General features: G+C 45.5%; 4 protein-coding genes across 4 annotated transcripts in view; all 4 read left to right on the forward strand.

Annotated features, from left to right (window-relative positions):
• LOC143766657 (uncharacterized) overlaps window positions 1-19,245 on the forward strand; it is a 1,190,188-nt gene that overhangs the window by 865,747 nt on the left and 305,196 nt on the right. The window lies entirely within an intron of this gene.
• The window catches only part of LOC143766661 (uncharacterized), a 447,161-nt gene that overhangs the window by 32,407 nt on the left and 395,509 nt on the right, over window positions 1-19,245 (forward strand). The gene's annotated exons all lie outside the window — the stretch shown is intronic.
• LOC143768242 (uncharacterized) overlaps window positions 1-19,245 on the forward strand; it is a 688,323-nt gene that overhangs the window by 25,231 nt on the left and 643,847 nt on the right. The gene's annotated exons all lie outside the window — the stretch shown is intronic.
• LOC143766644 (uncharacterized) overlaps window positions 1-19,245 on the forward strand; it is a 60,999-nt gene that overhangs the window by 3,952 nt on the left and 37,802 nt on the right. Inside the window, 1 exon segment of the mRNA XM_077254456.1 lies at window positions 15,800-15,890. Coding sequence (XP_077110571.1) covers window positions 15,800-15,890 — 91 coding nt within the window.

A 19,245-nucleotide genomic window follows, 5' to 3' on the forward strand; every position in this document is an offset into this window, starting at 1 on the left:
AGAAGGTCTCGGACAGGTCACTCATGCCCGAGTTTATTCACTTGAGCTTGGTCTTCTAGAATGGTTCGAAGGCGCTGGGAGATAGACTGGAAAGTGGTCTGACCCATATTAACACACTTTTTCCAGGATGTCAACCAACGCCTTAACCTTCTGGAAGCCGACCTCCAGAGACCAGCACACCATTTTTTTTAATAAGATAGAGTAGGGCATGTCGGAACACCTTATGCCTGAACTCCAGCTCAACGTGATACAGGCCTGCAATGCTGCTTATGTTCAAGGCTATGTAGCAGACTCGGTACTTCCACCAGCCACAGGTGGTATTTCCACCTGTGCCACCAATTACACACTTAACTTTAATACCGAGTTCTGCTGCACACCACTGTACGGCAACCACCATGCCCAGTCCTGCCACACACCACTACACCGCCATGCCAGGTGCTGCTAAAATCCACTCCACCACCACCATGGCGAGACCTGCTCCTGCACGTCTGACCACCACCATCAGTAGGCCGCCTAATGATCCTGCACGGCTGCCCACCGCCACCACCACTAGGCGGCCTGAAGAACCTGTATGGCTGTCCACCACCCATAGGCCGCCTGAAGAATATGCACGGCTGTCCACCGCCACCACCAGGCCGGGTCCACTTCATACAAGCCCTGTTGACCCCACCACTCCCACTCTCCCAAGAAGACACAAAAAAAGAAGGATGTATCATAAAACTGTCCAGAAAGGACTAAAGGCAGCAGAAGTGTCATACTACCTCCACCCTCACCTCCCAATGTGTCTGTGTTGTCCAGTTTTTCTCTCCCTTCCAATGTGTCTCTCCCGTCCCATGCTTCCACTCCTAATGTGTCTACTTCCATCCTTTACCTACCAGACCCCACAAGTTTAGTTACCCCTTCCCCTGGAACCCCTTTATCATCCACCCGTAGCCAATCCTCCCAGCTCCACAACACCAAGGTCCATATCATTTCCCCCTCATTGGCTCGTAGAAGTTATTTATTTATTTTTTTTGTAAATAAATTTGTGGTGTTTTCCCCAATCACTGCTTGATCTTTGTCTCTTTCGTCACCGTCAACACACATGCCGCCGTGTACACACACTGTGGTTTTGCCACCTCATAGCTCCATGACACACAATCTACTGCTTCTCTTCTTTATTTGCTTTACACTGCAGCTTTGCTTCTTGTGTGTGTAATGGAGCTATGAGTTTGCAAAAACACAAAGAGGACTGAAAATCCTCAAAAGATATACAGTATATAGATACTGCAAAAAAGGTCAAGGGTCAACAATGCTCACCTGAGAACTAGTGAACTCAGGATGCAGTTTTTTCTGAATCCTGAGTGCACTAGTTCTGACACACGGGCAGGTGACTAAAGATATGAGGTGGCTTAGCTCCTTCTCTTCAGTCTGCATTAATATATAGAAATGCAGACTGAAGGCACGATTAAGCTAATCCAATGTCTCCTACCATAGCACTGACCTCAGAGAGTACAGGTGTAGTGTAAAGCATGGGTTATATAACCCAATTTGGTTATAGTCCAATTCCTGTATCATGCAATCTGCATGATACAGCGAGTGGATTATATAAAAAATGTAGTTGTGAACCAGTGATCACCTAACTTAAACTTTTAAATTTTTTTTGGTAATATAGAAGGCCCTTGGAACAAGTGTTTTACTAGAGGTGTTATATTGTCAGCAAATATTAAAATAATTTTTAATAATTGCAGGTGCATAACATTACAAGAACACTAAACCATGTCATCTTGCCAGGACAGAGGTCCACTCTCAGAAACAAAGTAGGGCGCAAATGTATCCCTCATTTGGACAACTTCAACTGTTGTCCTGAGAGGGTGATGATGGTAATCTGGCAATGGGTTACAAACAGGTTCATCAAGTTCAATGTTGGGTCGCTCTTTAGCCATTGTATAGTTGTGCAGCACCACACACGCCTCGACTGTCTAAATTTTGAGATTAATGGATGTCTGTTATGACCCCAATGGCAGAGGGTCTCAGGAATAATGCTAAGTCTGTAAATACAGAAAACCAGCTCATAGGGCAGTGGTAACTGGGCTGACCATATAACTAATCCTAGCACCACAACTACCAGCAGCCGGGGAACGTTCCTACGTGATCCTAGACGTCTCGCGCCAGCCGGAGAGCTAACTACCCCTAGAAGGGAAAAGAAAGACCTTTCTTGCCTCCAGAGGAAATACCCAAAAAGTAGGATAGAAGCCCCCCACAAATAATAACGGTGAGGTAAGAGGAAAAGACAAACACAAGAATGAGCTAGGTATTTAGCAAAGAGAGGCCTGTTGTGAATTTGCTTTTTGCTCCCTCTAGTGGTTACTAGTTTTTTGACTCTGGTTTTTCTGTCATTCCTTTTATCCGCACCTGGGTCGTTAGTTAGGGGTGTTGCTATATAAGCTCCCTGGACCTTCAGTTCAATGCCTGGCAACGTAGTTATCAGAGCTAGTCTGCTGTGCTCTTGTCTACTGATCCTGGTTCCAGTTATATCAGCTAAGTCTGCCTTTTGCTTTTTGCTATTTGTTTTGGTTTTGTATTTTTGTCCAGCTTGTTCCAAATCTATATCCTGACCTTTGCTGGAAGCTCTAGGGAGCTGGTGTTCTCCTCCCGGACCGTTAGACGGTTCGGGGGTTCTTGAATTTCCAATGTGGATTTTGATAGGGTTTTTGTTGACCATATAAGTTACCTTTCTTTATTCTGCTATCAGTAAGCGGGCCTCTCTGTGCTAAACCTGATTCATTTCTGTGTTTGTCATTTCCTCTTACCTCACCGTCATTATTTGTGGGGGGCTTCTATCCAGCTTTGGGGTCCCCTTCTCTGGAGGCAAGAAAGGTCTTTGTTTTCCTCTACTAGGGGTAGCTAGATTCTCCGGCTGGCGCGTGTCATCTAGAATCAACGTAGGAATGATCCCCAGCTACTTCTAGTGTTGGCGTTAGGAGTAGATATATGGTCAACCCAGTTACCACTGCCCTATGAGCTGGATTTTTGTATTCTGCAGACTTCCACGTTCCTCTGAGACCCTCGCCATTGGGGTCATAACAGTTTGCCAGGCCAGTATTAAATGTTTAATGCATTGCAGAAGAGGGATTATAAGAAAGAAGATTCTGAGTTTGTTTTTTTTTTTTGTTTTTTTTTCTTCTTCCCCTTTACCTCAGAGTGGCTATGCTTGCTGCAGACATGAATGTCCAGACCTTGATTACAAGTGTGGACCAGCTGGCTACTCGTGTGCAGGGCATACAAGACTATGTTATCAGAAATCCTAGGTCAGAACCTAAAATACCGATTCCTGAACTATTTTCCGGAGACAGGTTTAAGTTTAGGAATTTCGTGAATAATTGTAAATTGTTTTTGTCCCTGAGACCCTGTTCATCTGGAGATTCTGCTCAGCAAGTAAAAATTGTTATTTCGTTCTTACGGGGCGACCCTCAGGATTGGGCTTTTTCGCTGGCGCCAGGAGATCCGGCATTGGCTGATCTTGATGCGTTTTTTCTGGCACTCGGTTTACTTTATGAGGAACCCAATCTTGAGATTCAGGCAGAAAAGGCCTTGCTGGCTATGTCTCAGGGGCAGGACGAGGCTGAAGTGTATTGCCAAAAATTTCGGAAATGGTCCGTGCTGACACATTGGAACGAGTGTGCACTGGCCGCTAATTTTAGAAATGGCCTTTCTGAAGCCATTAAGAATGTTATGGTGGGTTTTCCCATTCCCACAGGTCTGAATGATACTATGGCACTGGCTATTCAAATTGACCGGCGGTTGCGGGAGCGCAAAACCGCAAATTCCCTCATGGTGTTGTCTGAACAGACACCTAATTCGGTGCAATGTGATAGAAAAACCGCAAATTCCCTCATGGTGTTGTCTGAACAGACACCTGATTTAATGCAATGTGATAGAATCCTGACTAGAAATGAGCGGAAAATTCATAGACGCCGGAATGGCTTGTGCTACTACTGTGGTGATTCTACACATGTTATCTCAGCATGCTCTAAACGTATAGCTAAGGTTGTTAGTCCTGTCACCGTTGGTAATTTGCAACCTAAATTTATTCTGTCTGTAACTTTGATTTGCTCACTGTCATCTTATCCTGTCATGGCGTTTGTAGATTCAGGTGCTGCCCTGAGTCTCATGGATCTCTCATTTGCTAAGCGCTGTGGTTTTACTCTTGAACCATTAGAAAATCCTATTCCTCTTAGGGGTATTGATGCTACACCATTGGCAGCAAATAAACCGCAGTATTGGACACAGGTTACCATGTGCATGACTCCTGAACACCGCGAGGTGATACGTTTCCTGGTTTTACATAAAATGCATGATTTGGTTGTTTTAGGGCTGCCATGGTTACAGACCCATAATCCAGTCCTGGACTGGAAGGCTATGTCAGTCTCAAGTTGGGGCTGTCGTGGTATTCATGGGGATTCCCTGCCTGTGTCTATTGCTTCTTCTACGCCTTCGGAAGTTCCGGAGTATTTGTCTGATTATCAGGATGTCTTCAGTGAGTCTGAGTCCAGTGCACTGCCTCCTCATAGGGACTGTGACTGTGCTATAGATTTGATCCCAGGCAGTAAGTTTCCTAAGGGAAGACTGTTTAATCTGTCGGTACCTGAACATACCGCTATGCGTTCATATATCAAGGAGTCTCTGGAGAAAGGACATATTCGTCCGTCTTCTTCCCCTCTTGGTGCGGGATTCTTTTTTGTGGCAAAAAAGGACGGATCTTTGAGACCTTGTATTGATTATCAGCTTTTAAATAAGATCACTGTCAAATTTCAGTATCCTTTACCGCTGTTGTCTGACTTGTTTGCCCGGATTAAGGGTGCCAAGTGGTTCACCAAGATAGACCTTCGTGGTGCGTACAACCTTGTGCGCATTAAGCAAGGTGATGAATGGAAAACCGCATTCAATACGCCCGAAGGTCATTTTGAGTACTTGGTGATGCCTTTTGGGCTCTCCAATGCGCCTTCAGTTTTTCAGTCCTTTATGCATGACATTTTCCGGAAGTATCTGGATAAATTTTTGATTGTTTATCTGGATGATATTTTGGTTTTTTCTGATAATTGGGATTCGCATGTGGAGCAGGTCAGGTTGGTCTTTAAAATTTTGCGTGAAAATTCTTTGTTTGTCAAGGGCTCAAAGTGTCTCTTTGGTGTACAGAAGGTTCCCTTTTTGGGGTTCATTTTTTCTCCTTCTGCTGTGGAGATGGACCCAGTCAAGGTCCGAGCTATTCTTGATTGGACTCAGCCCTCGTCAGTTAAGAGTCTTCAGAAGTTCTTGGGCTTCGCTAACTTCTACCGTCGTTTTATTGCTAATTTTTCTAGCATTGTGAAACCTTTGACGGATATGACCAAGAAGGGCTCCGATGTAGCTAACTGGGCTCCTGCTGCCGTGGAGGCTTTCCAGGAGTTGAAACGCCGGTTTACTTCGGCGCCTGTTTTGTGCCAGCCTGACGTCTCACTTCCCTTTCAGGTTGAGGTGGATGCTTCGGAGATTGGGGCAGGTGTCATGATCTCCATGGCCAGAGTACTAGCATAAGCCTCAATAGGAACAAGCTCTTGGAAGATGTAACTGTACTGACCATGAACTAAACCTACCGCATCATCTAGAAGTAGCCAGGTAGCATGTCCTACTTTTTATCCCTATATGCCCAGCGCCGGCCGGAGAACTAAATAATGCTAGCAGAGGGAAATATAAGACCTGACTCACCTCTAGAGAAATGCCCAAAAAGGAGACAGAAGCCCCCCACATATATTGGCGGTGATATGAGATGAAACAACAAACGCAGCAGGAAAATAGTTTTAGCAAATTTGAGGTCCGCTTTCTAGATAGCAGAAGACAGAAAGCATACTTTCATGGTCAGTAGAAAACCCTAACAAAACACATCCAGAAATTACTTTAGGACTCTGGCATTAACTCATAATACCAGAGTGGCAATTCCTGATCAACAAGAGCTTTCCAGACACAGTAACGAAACTGCAGCTGTGAACTGGAACCAAAATACAAAAACAAAACATGGACGAATGTCCAACTTATCTAGTAGATGTCTGGGAGCAGGAACAAGCACAGAGAGGCTTCTGATAACATTGTTGACCGGCAAGCATCTAACAGAGAAGCCAGGTTATATAGCGACACCCAGATCTAATCAGAACAGGTGAACAGGGAAGATGATGTCACAAGTTCAATTCCACCAGTAGCCACCGGGGGAGCCCAGAATCCAAATTCACAACAGTACCCCCCCCTCAAGGAGGGGGCACCGAACCCTCACCAGAACCACCAGGGCGATCAGGATGGGCCCTATGAAAGGCACGAACCAGATCAGAGGCATGAACATCAGATGCAGTGACCCAAGAATTATCCTCCTGGCCGTATCCCTTCCACTTGACCAGATACTGGAGTCTCCGTCTGGAAACACGGGAGTCTAGGATTTTTTCCACAACGTACTCCAACTCACCCTCAACCAACACCGGAGCAGGAGGCTCAACGGAAGGCACAACCGGTGCCTCATACCTGCGCAATAACGACCGATGAAAAACGTTATGAATAGAAAAGGATGCAGGGAGGTCCAAACGGAAGGAAACAGGGTTAAGAATCTCCAATATTTTATACGGACCGATGAACCGAGGCTTAAACTTAGGAGATGAGACCCTCATAGGGACAAAACGAGAAGACAACCACACCAAATCTCCAACACAAAGCCGAGGACCAACACGACGGTGACGGTTGGCAAAAAGCTGAGTCTTCTCCTGGGACAACTTTAAATTGTCCATCACCTGCCCCCAGATATGATGCAATCTCTCCACCACCGCATCCACTCCAGGACAATCCGAGGATTCCATCTGACCGGAGGAAAATCGAGGGTGGAACCCCGAATTACAGAAAAACGGGGACACCAAAGTGGCAGAGCTGGCCCGATTATTGAGGGCGAACTCCGCCAATGGCAAAAAAGCAACCCAATCATCCTGGTCAGCAGACACAAAACACCTCAGATATGTCTCCAGGGTCTGATTAGTCCGCTCGGTCTGGCCATTAGTCTGAGGGTGAAAAGCAGACGAAAAAGACAAATCTATGCCCATCCTAGCACAGAATGCCCGCCAAAATCTAGACACAAATTGGGTTCCTCTGTCAGAAACGATATTCTCAGGAATACCATGCAAACGAACAACATTTTGAAAAAACAGGGGCACCAACTCGGAAGAAGAAGGCAATTTGGGCAGGGGAACCAAATGGACCATCTTAGAAAAACGGTCACACACCACCCAGATGACAGACATCTTCTGAGAAACAGGCAGATCTGAAATAAAATCCATCGAGATGTGTGTCCAAGGCCTCTTAGGAATAGGCAAGGGCAACAATAATCCACTAGCCCGAGTACAACAAGGCTTGGCCCGAGCACAAACGTCACAAGACTGCACAAAGCCTCGCACATCTCGTGACAGGGAAGGCCACCAGAAGGATCTTGCCACCAAATCCCTGGTACCAAAAATTCCAGGATGACCTGCCAATGCAGAAGAATGTACCTCAGAGATGACTCTACTGGTCCAATCATCAGGAACAAACAACCTATCAGGCGGACAACGATCCGGTCTATCCGCCTGAAACTCCTGCAAGGCCCGCCGCAGGTCTGGAGAAACGGCTGACAAGATAACTCCCTCCTTAAGAATACCTGTGGGGTCAGAGTTGCCGGGTGAATCAGGCTCAAAACTCCTAGAAAGGGCATCCGCCTTAACATTCTTAGAACCCGGTAGGTACGATACCACAAAATTAAACCGAGAGAAAAATAATGACCAGCGCGCCTGTCTAGGATTCAGGCGCCTGGCGGTCTCAAGATAGATCAAATTTTTGTGGTCAGTCAATACCACCACCTGATGTCTGGCCCCCTCGAGCCAATGGCGCCACTCCTCAAACGCCCACTTCATGGCCAAAAGCTCACGATTCCCAACATCATAATTCCGCTCAGCGGGCGAAAATTTACGGGAAAAGAAGGCACAAGGCCTCATCACGGCGCAGTCAGAACTTTTCTGCGACAACACTGCCCCAGCCCCGATCTCAGAAGCGTCGACCTCAACCTGAAAAGGAAGAGTCACATCAGGCTGACGCAACACAGGGGCAGAAGAAAAACGGCGCTTAAGCTCCTGAAAGGCCTCCACAGCATCAGGGGACCAATTAGCAACATCAGCACCCTGTCTAGTCAAATCGGTCAATGGCTTAACGACATCCGAAAAACCAGAAATAAATCGACGATAAAAGTTGGCAAAGCCCAAAAATTTCTGAAGACTTTTAAGAGAAGAGGGCTGCGTCCAATCACAAATAGCTTGAACCTTGACAGGATCCATCTCAATGGAAGAGGGAGAAAAAATATATCCCAAAAAGGAAATTCTCTGAACCCCAAAAACGCACTTAGAACCCTTGACACACAGAGAATTAGACCGCAAAACCTGAAAAACCCTCTTAACTTGCCGGACATGAGAGTCCCAGTCATCCGAAAAAATCAGAATATCATCCAGATACACTATCATAAATTTATCCAAAAAATCGCGGAAAATATCATGCATAAAGGACTGGAAGACTGAAGGGGCATTAGAAAGACCAAAAGGCATCACCAAATACTCAAAGTGGCCCTCGGGCGTATTAAATGCGGTTTTCCACTCATCCCCCTGCCTGATCCGCACCAAATTATACGCCCCACGGAGATCAATCTTAGAGAACCACTTGGCCCCCTTTATGCGAGCAAACAAATCAGTCAGCAACGGCAATGGGTATTGATATTTAACCGTGATTTTATTCAAAAGCCGATAATCAATACATGGTCTCAAAGAGCCGTCTTTTTTTGACACAAAGAAAAAACCGGCTCCTAAGGGAGATGACGATGGACGAATATGTCCCTTTTCCAAGGACTCCTTTATATATTCTCGCATAGCAGTATGTTCAGGCACAGACAGATTAAATAAACGACCCTTTGGGTATTTACTACCCGGAATTAAATCTATAGCACAATCGCACTCCCGGTGCGGAGGTAATGAACCCAGCTTGGGTTCTTCAAAGACGTCACGATAATCAGACAGGAACTCAGGGATTTCAGAGGGAATAGATGATGAAATGGACACCAAAGGTACGTCCCCATGAGTCCCCTTACATCCCCAACTCAACACAGACATAGCTCTCCAGTCAAGGACTGGGTTGTGAGACTGCAGCCATGGCAATCCCAGCACCAAATCATCATGTAGATTATACAGCACCAGAAAACGAATAGTCTCCTGGTGATCCGGATTAATACACATAGTCACTTGTGTCCAGTATTGTGGTTTATTATTAGCCAATGGGGTGGAGTCAATCCCCTTCAGAGGAATAAGAGTCTCCAAAGGCTCTAAATCATACCCACAACGATTGGCAAAGGACCAATCCATAAGACTCAACGCGGCGCCAGAGTCGATATAGGCGTCCGTAGTAATAGATGACAAAGAGCAAATCAGGGTCACAGACAAAATAAATTTAGACTGTAAAGTGCCAATGGGAACGGATTTATCAAGCTTTTTAGTACGCTTAGAGCATGCTGATATAACATGAGTAGAATCCCCACAATAGAAACACAACCCATTTTTCCGTCTAAAATTCTGCCGCTCGCTTCTGGACAGAATTCTATCACACTGCATGTTTTCTGGTGTCTTCTCAGTGGACACCGCCAGATGGTGCACTGGTTTGCGCTCCCGCAGACGCCTATCGATCTGAATGGCCATTGTCATGGACTCATTCAGACTTGCAGGCACAGGGAACCCCACCATAACATCCTTAATGGCATCAGAAAGACCCTCTCTGAAAGTAGCCGCCAAGGCGCACTCATTCCACTGAGTAAGCACAGACCATTTACGGAATCTTTGGCAGTAAATTTCAGCTTCATCTTGCCCCTGCGATAGGGACATCAAAGTTTTTTCTGCCTGAAGTTCCAAATGAGGTTCCTCATAAAGCAAGCCCAAGGCCAGAAAAAACGCATCCACATTGCGCAACGCAGGATCCCCTGGTGCCAATGCAAAAGCCCAATCTTGAGGGTCGCCGCGGAGCAAGGAAATCACAATCCCAACCTGCTGTGCAGGGTCTCCAGCAGAACGAGATTTCAGGGACAAAAATAACTTACAATTATTTCTAAAATTCTGAAAGCTAGATCTATTCCCTGAGAAGAATTCCGGCAAAGGAATTCTCGGCTCTGATACCGGAGCATGAACAACAAAATCTTGCAAACTTTGTACTTTCGTGGCGAGATTATTCAAACCTGCAGTTACACTCTGTAGATCCATTATAGACAGGTGAATCATAGAGCCATTCAAAGATTAGAAGGAGAGAGAAAAAAAAGAAAGACTGCAGCATAGACAGACTGGCAAGTGATCCAATTAAGAGCACACTCACAACTAGAGAAAAAAAAAAAAAAAAAAATTCTCAGCAGACTTCTTATTTCTCTCCTTTCTCAGCCAAGGATTTTAACCCTTTAGTGGGCCGGTCAAACTGTCATGATCTCCATGGCCAGAGTACTAGCATAAGCCTCAATAGGAACAAGCTCTTGGAAGATGTAACTGTACTGACCATGAACTAAACCTACCGCATCATCTAGAAGTAGCCAGGTAGCATGTCCTACTTTTTATCCCTATATGCCCAGCGCCGGCCGGAGAACTAAATAATGCTAGCAGAGGGAAATATAAGACCTGACTCACCTCTAGAGAAATGCCCAAAAAGGAGACAGAAGCCCCCCACATATATTGGCGGTGATATGAGATGAAACAACAAACGCAGCAGGAAAATAGTTTTAGCAAATTTGAGGTCCGCTTTCTAGATAGCAGAAGACAGAAAGCATACTTTCATGGTCAGTAGAAAACCCTAACAAAACACATCCAGAAATTACTTTAGGACTCTGGCATTAACTCATAATACCAGAGTGGCAATTCCTGATCAACAAGAGCTTTCCAGACACAGTAACGAAACTGCAGCTGTGAACTGGAACCAAAATACAAAAACAAAACATGGACGAATGTCCAACTTATCTAGTAGATGTCTGGGAGCAGGAACAAGCACAGAGAGGCTTCTGATAACATTGTTGACCGGCAAGCATCTAACAGAGAAGCCAGGTTATATAGCGACACCCAGATCTAATCAGAACAGGTGAACAGGGAAGATGATGTCACAAGTTCAATTCCACCAGTAGCCACCGGGGGAGCCCAGAATCCAAATTCACAACAGGCAGGGGCCGTTTTGTCGCAGAGAGGCCCTGGTTGCTCTGTTATGAAACCTTGTGCCTTTTTCTCTAGGAAGTTTTCGCCTGCCGAGCGAAATTATGATGTGGGCAATCGGGAGTTGTTGGCCATGAAATGGGCATTTGAGGAGTGGCGTCATTGGCTCGAGGGTGCTAAGCATCGTGTGGTGGTCTTGACTGATCACAAAAATCTGATGTATCTCGAGTCTGCTAAACGCCTTAATCCGAGACAGGCCCGCTGGTCATTGTTTTTCTCCCGCTTTGATTTTGTTGTCTCGTATTTACCAGGTTCAAAGAATGTGAAGGCCGATGCTCTTTCTAGGAGCTTTGTGCCTGATGCTCCTGGAGTCGCTGATCCTGTTGGTATTCTTAAAGATGGAGTTATCTTGTCAGCTATTTCTCCGGATCTGCGACGTGTGTTGCAGAGATTTCAGGCTGATAGGCCTGAGTCTTGTCCATCTGACAGACTGTTTGTCCCGGATAAGTGGACCAGCAGAGTCATTTCCGAGGTTCATTCCTCGGTGTTGGCAGGTCACCCGGGAATTTTTGGCACCAGAGATCTGGTGGCCAGGTCCTTTTGGTGGCCTTCCTTGTCAAGAGATGTGCGGTCATTTGTGCAGTCCTGTGGGACTTGTGCTCGAGCTAAGCCTTGCTGTTCTCGTGCCAGCGGTTTGCTCTTGCCCTTGCCTGTCCCGAAGAGACCTTGGACACATATCTCCATGGATTTCATTTCTGATCTTCCGCTATCTCAGGGCATGTCCGTTATCTGGGTGATATGTGATCGCTTCTCCAAGATGGTCCATTTGGTTCCTTTGCCTAAGCTGCCTTCCTCTTCCGATCTGGTTCCTGTGTTTTTCCAGAACGTGGTTCGTTTGCACGGCATCCCTGAGAATATTGTGTCAGACAGAGGATCCCAGTTCGTTTCCAGGTTCTGGCGATCCTTTTGTAGTAGGATGGGCATTGATTTGTCGTTTTCGTCTGCTTTCCATCCTCAGACTAATGGGCAGACGGAGCGAACCAATCAGACCTTGGAGGCTTATTTGAGGTGTTTTGTCTCTGCTGATCAGGACGATTGGGTGACATTCTTGCCGTTGGCTGAGTTTGCCCTTAATAATCGGGCTAGTTCCGCCACCTTGGTTTCGCCTTTTTTCTGCAACTCTGGTTTCCATCCTCGCTTTTCTTCGGGTCATGTGGAGCCTTCTGACTGTCCTGGGGTGGATTCTGTGGTGGATAGGTTGCAGCAGATCTGGAATCATGTGGTGGACAACTTGAAGTTGTCACAGGAGAAGGCTCAGCGCTTTGCCAACCGCCGCCGCGGTGTGGGTCCCCGACTACGCGTTGGGGATTTGGTATGGCTTTCTTCCCGCTTTGTTCCTATGAAGGTCTCCTCTCCCAAATTTAAACCTCGTTTTATTGGGCCTTACAAGATATTGGAAATCCTTAATCCTGTATCTTTTCGTCTGGATCTTCCTGTGTCGTTTGCTATTCACAATGTATTTCATAGGTCCTTGTTGCGGCGGTACATTGTGCCTGTAGTTCCTTCTGCTGAGCCTCCTGCTCCGGTGTTGGTTGAGGGCGAGTTGGAGTACGTGGTGGAGAAGATCTTGGATTCTCGCCTCTCCAGGCGGAGGCTTCAGTACCTGGTCAAGTGGAAGGGCTATGGTCAGGAGGATAATTCCTGGGTGGTCGCCTCTGATGTTCATGCGGCCGATTTAGTTCGTGCCTTTCATGCCGCTCATCCTGATCGCCCTGGTGGTCGTGGTGAGGGTTCGGTGACCCCTCACTAAGGGGGGGGTACTGTTGTGAATTTGCTTTTTGCTCCCTCTAGTGGTTACTAGTTTTTTGACTCTGGTTTTTCTGTCATTCCTTTTATCCGCACCTGGGTCGTTAGTTAGGGGTGTTGCTATATAAGCTCCCTGGACCTTCAGTTCAATGCCTGGCAACGTAGTTATCAGAGCTAGTCTGCTGTGCTCTTGTCTACTGATCCTGGTTCCAGTTATATCAGCTAAGTCTGCCTTTTGCTTTTTGCTATTTGTTTTGGTTTTGTATTTTTGTCCAGCTTGTTCCAAATCTATATCCTGACCTTTGCTGGAAGCTCTAGGGAGCTGGTGTTCTCCTCCCGGACCGTTAGACGGTTCGGGGGTTCTTGAATTTCCAGTGTGGATTTTGATAGGGTTTTTGTTGACCATATAAGTTACCTTTCTTTATTCTGCTATCAGTAAGCGGGCCTCTCTGTGCTAAACCTGATTCATTTCTGTGTTTGTCATTTCCTCTTACCTCACCGTCATTATTTGTGGGGGGCTTCTATCCAGCTTTGGGGTCCCCTTCTCTGGAGGCAAGAAAGGTCTTTGTTTTCCTCTACTAGGGGTAGCTAGATTCTCCGGCTGGCGCGTGTCATCTAGAATCAACGTAGGAATGATCCCCGGCTACTTCTAGTGTTGGCGTTAGGAGTAGATATATGGTCAACCCAGTTACCACTGCCCTATGAGCTGGATTTTTGTATTCTGCAGACTTCCACGTTCCTCTGAGACCCTCGCCATTGGGGTCATAACAGAGGCCCACTAACTAATAGCAGAATAAAGAAAGATAACTTATATGGTCAGCAAAAAATCCTATCAAAAATATCCACACTGGAAATTCAAGAACCCCCGAACCGTCTAACGGCCCGGGGGGAGAACACCAGCCCCCTAGAGCTTCCAGCAAGGTCAGGAATCACATATAGTACAAGCTGGACAAAAATGATAGCAAACAAATAACCCAAAAAACACAGAAGCAAGACTTAGCTTAATTTAGCACGAACCAGGACCAGCAAACAGGAGCAAACAGAATGTGTCTGATAACACCGATGCCAGGCACTGGACTAAGGTTCCAAGAGGTTTATATAGCAACACCCCTGAAGTAACGACCCAGCTGGGTGCAAACTGAGGGAAGGAAATCCCAGAGTCATATCACTAGTAACCACAAGAGGGAGCCAAAAAAGTCTAATTCACAACAGATGTCCCTAAAATGCGCCATTTTGAGACAAGGATACCAAAGGCACACTCAACAGTTCTTTGTGCCCTGTTCAGTCTGTAATTAAAAATCCTTTTTGTGTGGTTCACTCCAGATTGGAGTATGGTTTCAGGAGGTTTCCACACATCTGAAAGGCCTCATTCCCAAGCACAACAAATTGGCAGGCCTTCAGTGTTGGAAAGAGGTCATGGCAGGGGGAAATTTAAATGATTCCCATACAACTGTTGGCCTCTGTCCGAGTTTTTAAATGTCTGGGAGTCATTACCACGGCCAAAAGATCCAATGTCCACAGCGACAAACCTACAGTCCGCAGCTGCAATCGCCATGAGCACTATGGAAAAATATTTTTTCTAATTATAGTACTCGGATCCAGTTCCAGCCGGTTTGGTAATCCTGTTGTTTTTCTTCCACTGCTCTCAAACAGTAGGGAGAATTACAAACTTCAAAAAATTGGTCTGCAGTTTCCTGCCAGATTTCTGTGGTGGGTAGGGAGATAAATTCCGCACAGAGAACATCCCACAAAGCAAGGCAGGTGTCTGCAACAATCCCAGATAGTGTGGAAATTCCTATCCCGAACTGGAAATGGAGCGATGATAGGCTCTCTCAGGTAGCCAGGAATCTGCCGAAAAGAGAAAGAAAAATATAAATCAGAGCAATAATTTTTATGCCTGGGGTTTTGAAAAACAGAAAGAAAGAAAAAAAAAAAAAAGAGAAAGAACATGGCTTTTATAACAATAATATTTAGGACAGTATTTTAGCAAAACAGAAAAAGGGAAAAATATTAAGTACATTGCGGAACAATAATAATTATGACACGCGTTAATGTTTAAATATTACGTACCTTAGTGTCACCAGCAGATGTTCCTCAGCAGGAATTGCTCTATGGAGCTGGGTTGCCTGCCTGCTGATGGCTCCTTGTACACGGTCCAGCAATTCCATAAAGCTGTCTTTACACATCCTCGTGTACTCGAAATATTTTTTTCGGAACTCACTGAATTAGTAGTGGTAGGCTCCACAGCTCTGTCGCAGTTAAAGAATCGGTTGCTGCCAAAAGCGACGCCGCCGTCTTCTCTGTTTTTCTCTTTCCCATTCTTGCTCACAAGCAAATGCAAAGAAAAGAAACAAGTTGACATCCAAATCCAGATTCTGATAGAAACTCTCCATGCTAAGATCCATCTTGACACAGGAGCAAAATGTGAGGATTTCAACTGTACAAGGGTTTATATACAGAAATCCCATGAGCCACACCCATTTGGCATGGCTTGATTCAAGGAAATTCTCCTTGAAAATTGTTTTTCCTGTCAAACGCATGCGCATAAAAAACGCGAACGCATGCAAAAACACATGCAACCATGCAAACGTTGCAATTTTTATCCATCATGCGTAAGTTGATGCAGATAAAAAAACAGTGTTATCATGTGTTTTGCAATGTGGTTGCGAACGAGATGCTGCGGACTCAACCGCAAATGTGAACCTAGTCATAGGTGTGACTTCTCCATCTGTCTGTGACTTTTACAATATTTGTTTCAGGGTGAAGATCTGACCCATATTAATACTACAGAGACATATGTGAGGGGTGATGAGTGGTGTAAAGAGGAGATTCCTACATATGGCTACCCAGGTGAGTAGTGACCACTAAATGCAGAGAAGTCACAGATTCTTCTCAGTCACCGGCTGTGGCTGCTTTATCAGTGGTGTAGTCCGGCTGTATCACAATCATTTTGCCTTTAGACCACAAACTGTTCAAATGACTTTGGGTATTGAAAGTCCTTTTCTATAGCACTTACAACCTGGAGGATTCACCTACCCCCTGTTATTAGCAAACGCTGACCGTTACCTGCCCAGATCTGTAAACTACAAAGCCAAACAACTGCATACGTAGAATGTGCTGACAAGTCAGAAAATCACTTGAAGCAAAAGATTATTATGGGCCTGTAAGAGAAAGTGGAGGGTAATGATGCTATTTGCTTCCTAGAACCCTGATATCATATTGGTTGAATCTCCCTTCTCTCCCTTCTGTGCTGCTGAATGTGCTCATATGGTCCCTACAAGACCAGGTTCAGTCTTTCTGACCAAACTTCGCTTTTATCATTGACAAAATTGAATGTGCAGTGAGGCCAAGTGTGAATTTTTGTACAATAACAACAGAGTTTCCCTTTATCCTGACTTTTCAATTTCTTTTAAAACCAACTAACTTCAAACAGGATTGTGATAAACTGCATAAAAAGCATTACACCTGTGCCATGATATATCTCTAAGCTGTGCGTGGCTGATGGCTGTAATATACACTGCTCAAAAAAATAAAGGGAACACTAAAATACCACATCCTACATATCACTGAATGAAATATTTCAGTTGCAAATCTTTATTAATTACATAGTTGAATGTGTTGAGAACAATAAAACATAAAAATGATCAATGTAAATCAAAATGAATATCCCATGGAGGACTGGATTTGCAATGATACTCAAAATCAAAGTGGAAAAACAAATTACAGGCTAATCCAACTGCGGTGGAAATGCCCCAAGACAAGGAAATTATGTTCTTTTGTGTGTGTGTTGCCTCCATGTGCCTGTATGCCCTCCCTACAGCACCTGGACATGCTCCTGATGAGGCGGCAGATGGTCTCCAGAGGGATCTCCTCCCAGACCTGGACTAAAGCATCCACCCACTCCTGGACAGTCTGTGGTGCAACGTGACGTTGGTGGATGGTGCGAGACATGATGTCCCAGATGTGTTCAATCGGATTCAGGTCTGGGGAACGGGCAGGCCAGTTCATAGCTTCAATGCCTTCATCTTGCAGGAACTGCTGACACTCCAGCCACATGAGGTTTGGCATTGTCCTACATTAGGAGGAACTCAGGGCCAACCGCACCAGCATATGATCTCACAAGGAGTCTGAGCATCTCATCTCGGTACCTAATGGCAGTCAGGCTACCTCTGGCGAGCTGTTATGATCCGGTGACTTTGGAGCCACATGAACTTTCTCTGGAGTAGGTGGAAACTATACTAACCGCAAAACCTGAACTAACACCGCAACTAGAAGTAGCCGTGGGGTGTGCCTAACAAACCCTAGACACCTCGACACAGCCGGAGGACTAAATACCCCTATAGATGGAAATAGGAATACTACCTTGCCTCAGAGCAGAATCCCAAAGGATAGGCAGCCCCCCACGAATATTGACTGTGAGTAGGAGAGGAAAGACACACGCAGGCAGAAAACAGGATTCAGCAAAAGAGGCCACTCTAGCTAAATAGGGAAAGATAGGACAGAATACTAAGCGGTCAGTATTAAAACCCTTCCAAAAAATATCCACAGCAGATAATACAAAAAGTTCCACAATCTAACTAAAGACATGGAATGTATATCTGCCACTCCAGAGAATCCAACAAGACTGAGAAAATACTGATACAATCTAAGCTGGACAAAAAACACTGAATAGCATAGAATTATTAAGCACACAGCATGTGTGCCACAGAAACAAAACCAGACACTTATCTTTGCTGATTTGGCAGAAGGCAGAAGGAACAAACCAGGACCAAAACCTCCCAAACAACAATGGACAACTGGCAAGGACTAATGAATCCTGCACGCCTAAATACCCCAGTCAGAACTGCAATCAGCAGATACACCTGACCAGGACTGCAACTCAGGGACAACTGCATTACCACCTACAACCACCGGAGGGAGCCCAAAAGCAGAATTCAGAACAGCGAGCACATGGAGGGCTGTGGGCCCTCCAAACAAATGCCACCCGAAATCATTACTGATCCACTGCCAAACCGGTCATGCTGAAGGATGTTGCAGGCAGCAGATCACTCTCCACGGCATCTCCAGACTCTCTCACGTCTGTCACATGTGCTCAGTGTGAACCTGCTTTCATCTGTGAAGAGCACAGGGCGCCAGTGGCGAATTTGCCAATCTTGGTGTTCTGTGGCAAATGCCAATTGTCCTGCACAGTGTTGGGCTGTGAGCACAACCCCCATCTGTGGATGTTGGGTACTCAGATCATCCTCATTGAGTCGGTTTCTAACAGTTTGTGCAGACACATGCACATTTTTGCCTGCTGGAGATCATTTTGCAGGGCTCTGGCAGTGCTCCTCTTGTTCCTCCTTGCACAAAGGCTGAGGTTGCGGTCCTGCTGCTGGGTTGCTGCCCTCCTACGGCCCCCTCCACATTTCCTGGTAGTGCCTCCAGCCTCTGGACACTACAATGACAGACACAGCAAACCTCCTTCCCACAGCTCGCATTGATGTGCCATCCTGGATGAGCTGCACTACCTGAGCCACTTGTGTGGGTTGTAGAGTCCGTCTCATGCTACCACAGGTGTAAAAGCACAACCAACATTCAAAAGTGACCAAAACATCAGCCAGAAAGCATTGGTACTGAGACGTGGTCTGTGGTCCCCACCTGCAGAACCGCTCCTTTATTGAGTGTGTCTTGATAATTGCCAATAATTTCCATCTGTTGTCTATTCCATTTGCACAACAGCATGTGAAATTGATTGTCAAACAGTGTTGTTCCTAAGTGGACAGTTTGATTTCACAGAAGTTTGATTTACTTGGAGTTATATTCTGTTGTTTAAATGTTCCCTTTATTTTTTTACATTTATTCAGGCCTGTAGTAGATAGCTTTGCTGGAGCCCTGGTTTCATGGAATCAATCCACGTCATAAATTACATTATGTTTTCAATTCTAAGGAATTCAGATTATTATTCAATCTTTCCTGCAATGGGTGCACTGATACTTTTTCTACTCTTCTGGTCAGGACTCATAGTAGCTCCAATGGTCCACCTTAAATGAGTGCAAGTCCAGTTTAATTTTAAAGTTCTCCCCTCATACATACGTTGTTGTTGGGGATGTAACATGTTTTTTTATTTTATCTACAGTTTTTCATTTTGTATGATTTGTGATGGGATTTCCCTGCCTCACTTGTGCGAGTCTGCAACTCCCTTCTATTCTTTAAAAAAAGGTCT

Source organism: Ranitomeya variabilis, chromosome 4 (assembly GCF_051348905.1).
Source record: "Ranitomeya variabilis isolate aRanVar5 chromosome 4, aRanVar5.hap1, whole genome shotgun sequence".
Classification (NCBI taxonomy): Eukaryota; Metazoa; Chordata; class Amphibia; order Anura; family Dendrobatidae; genus Ranitomeya; species Ranitomeya variabilis.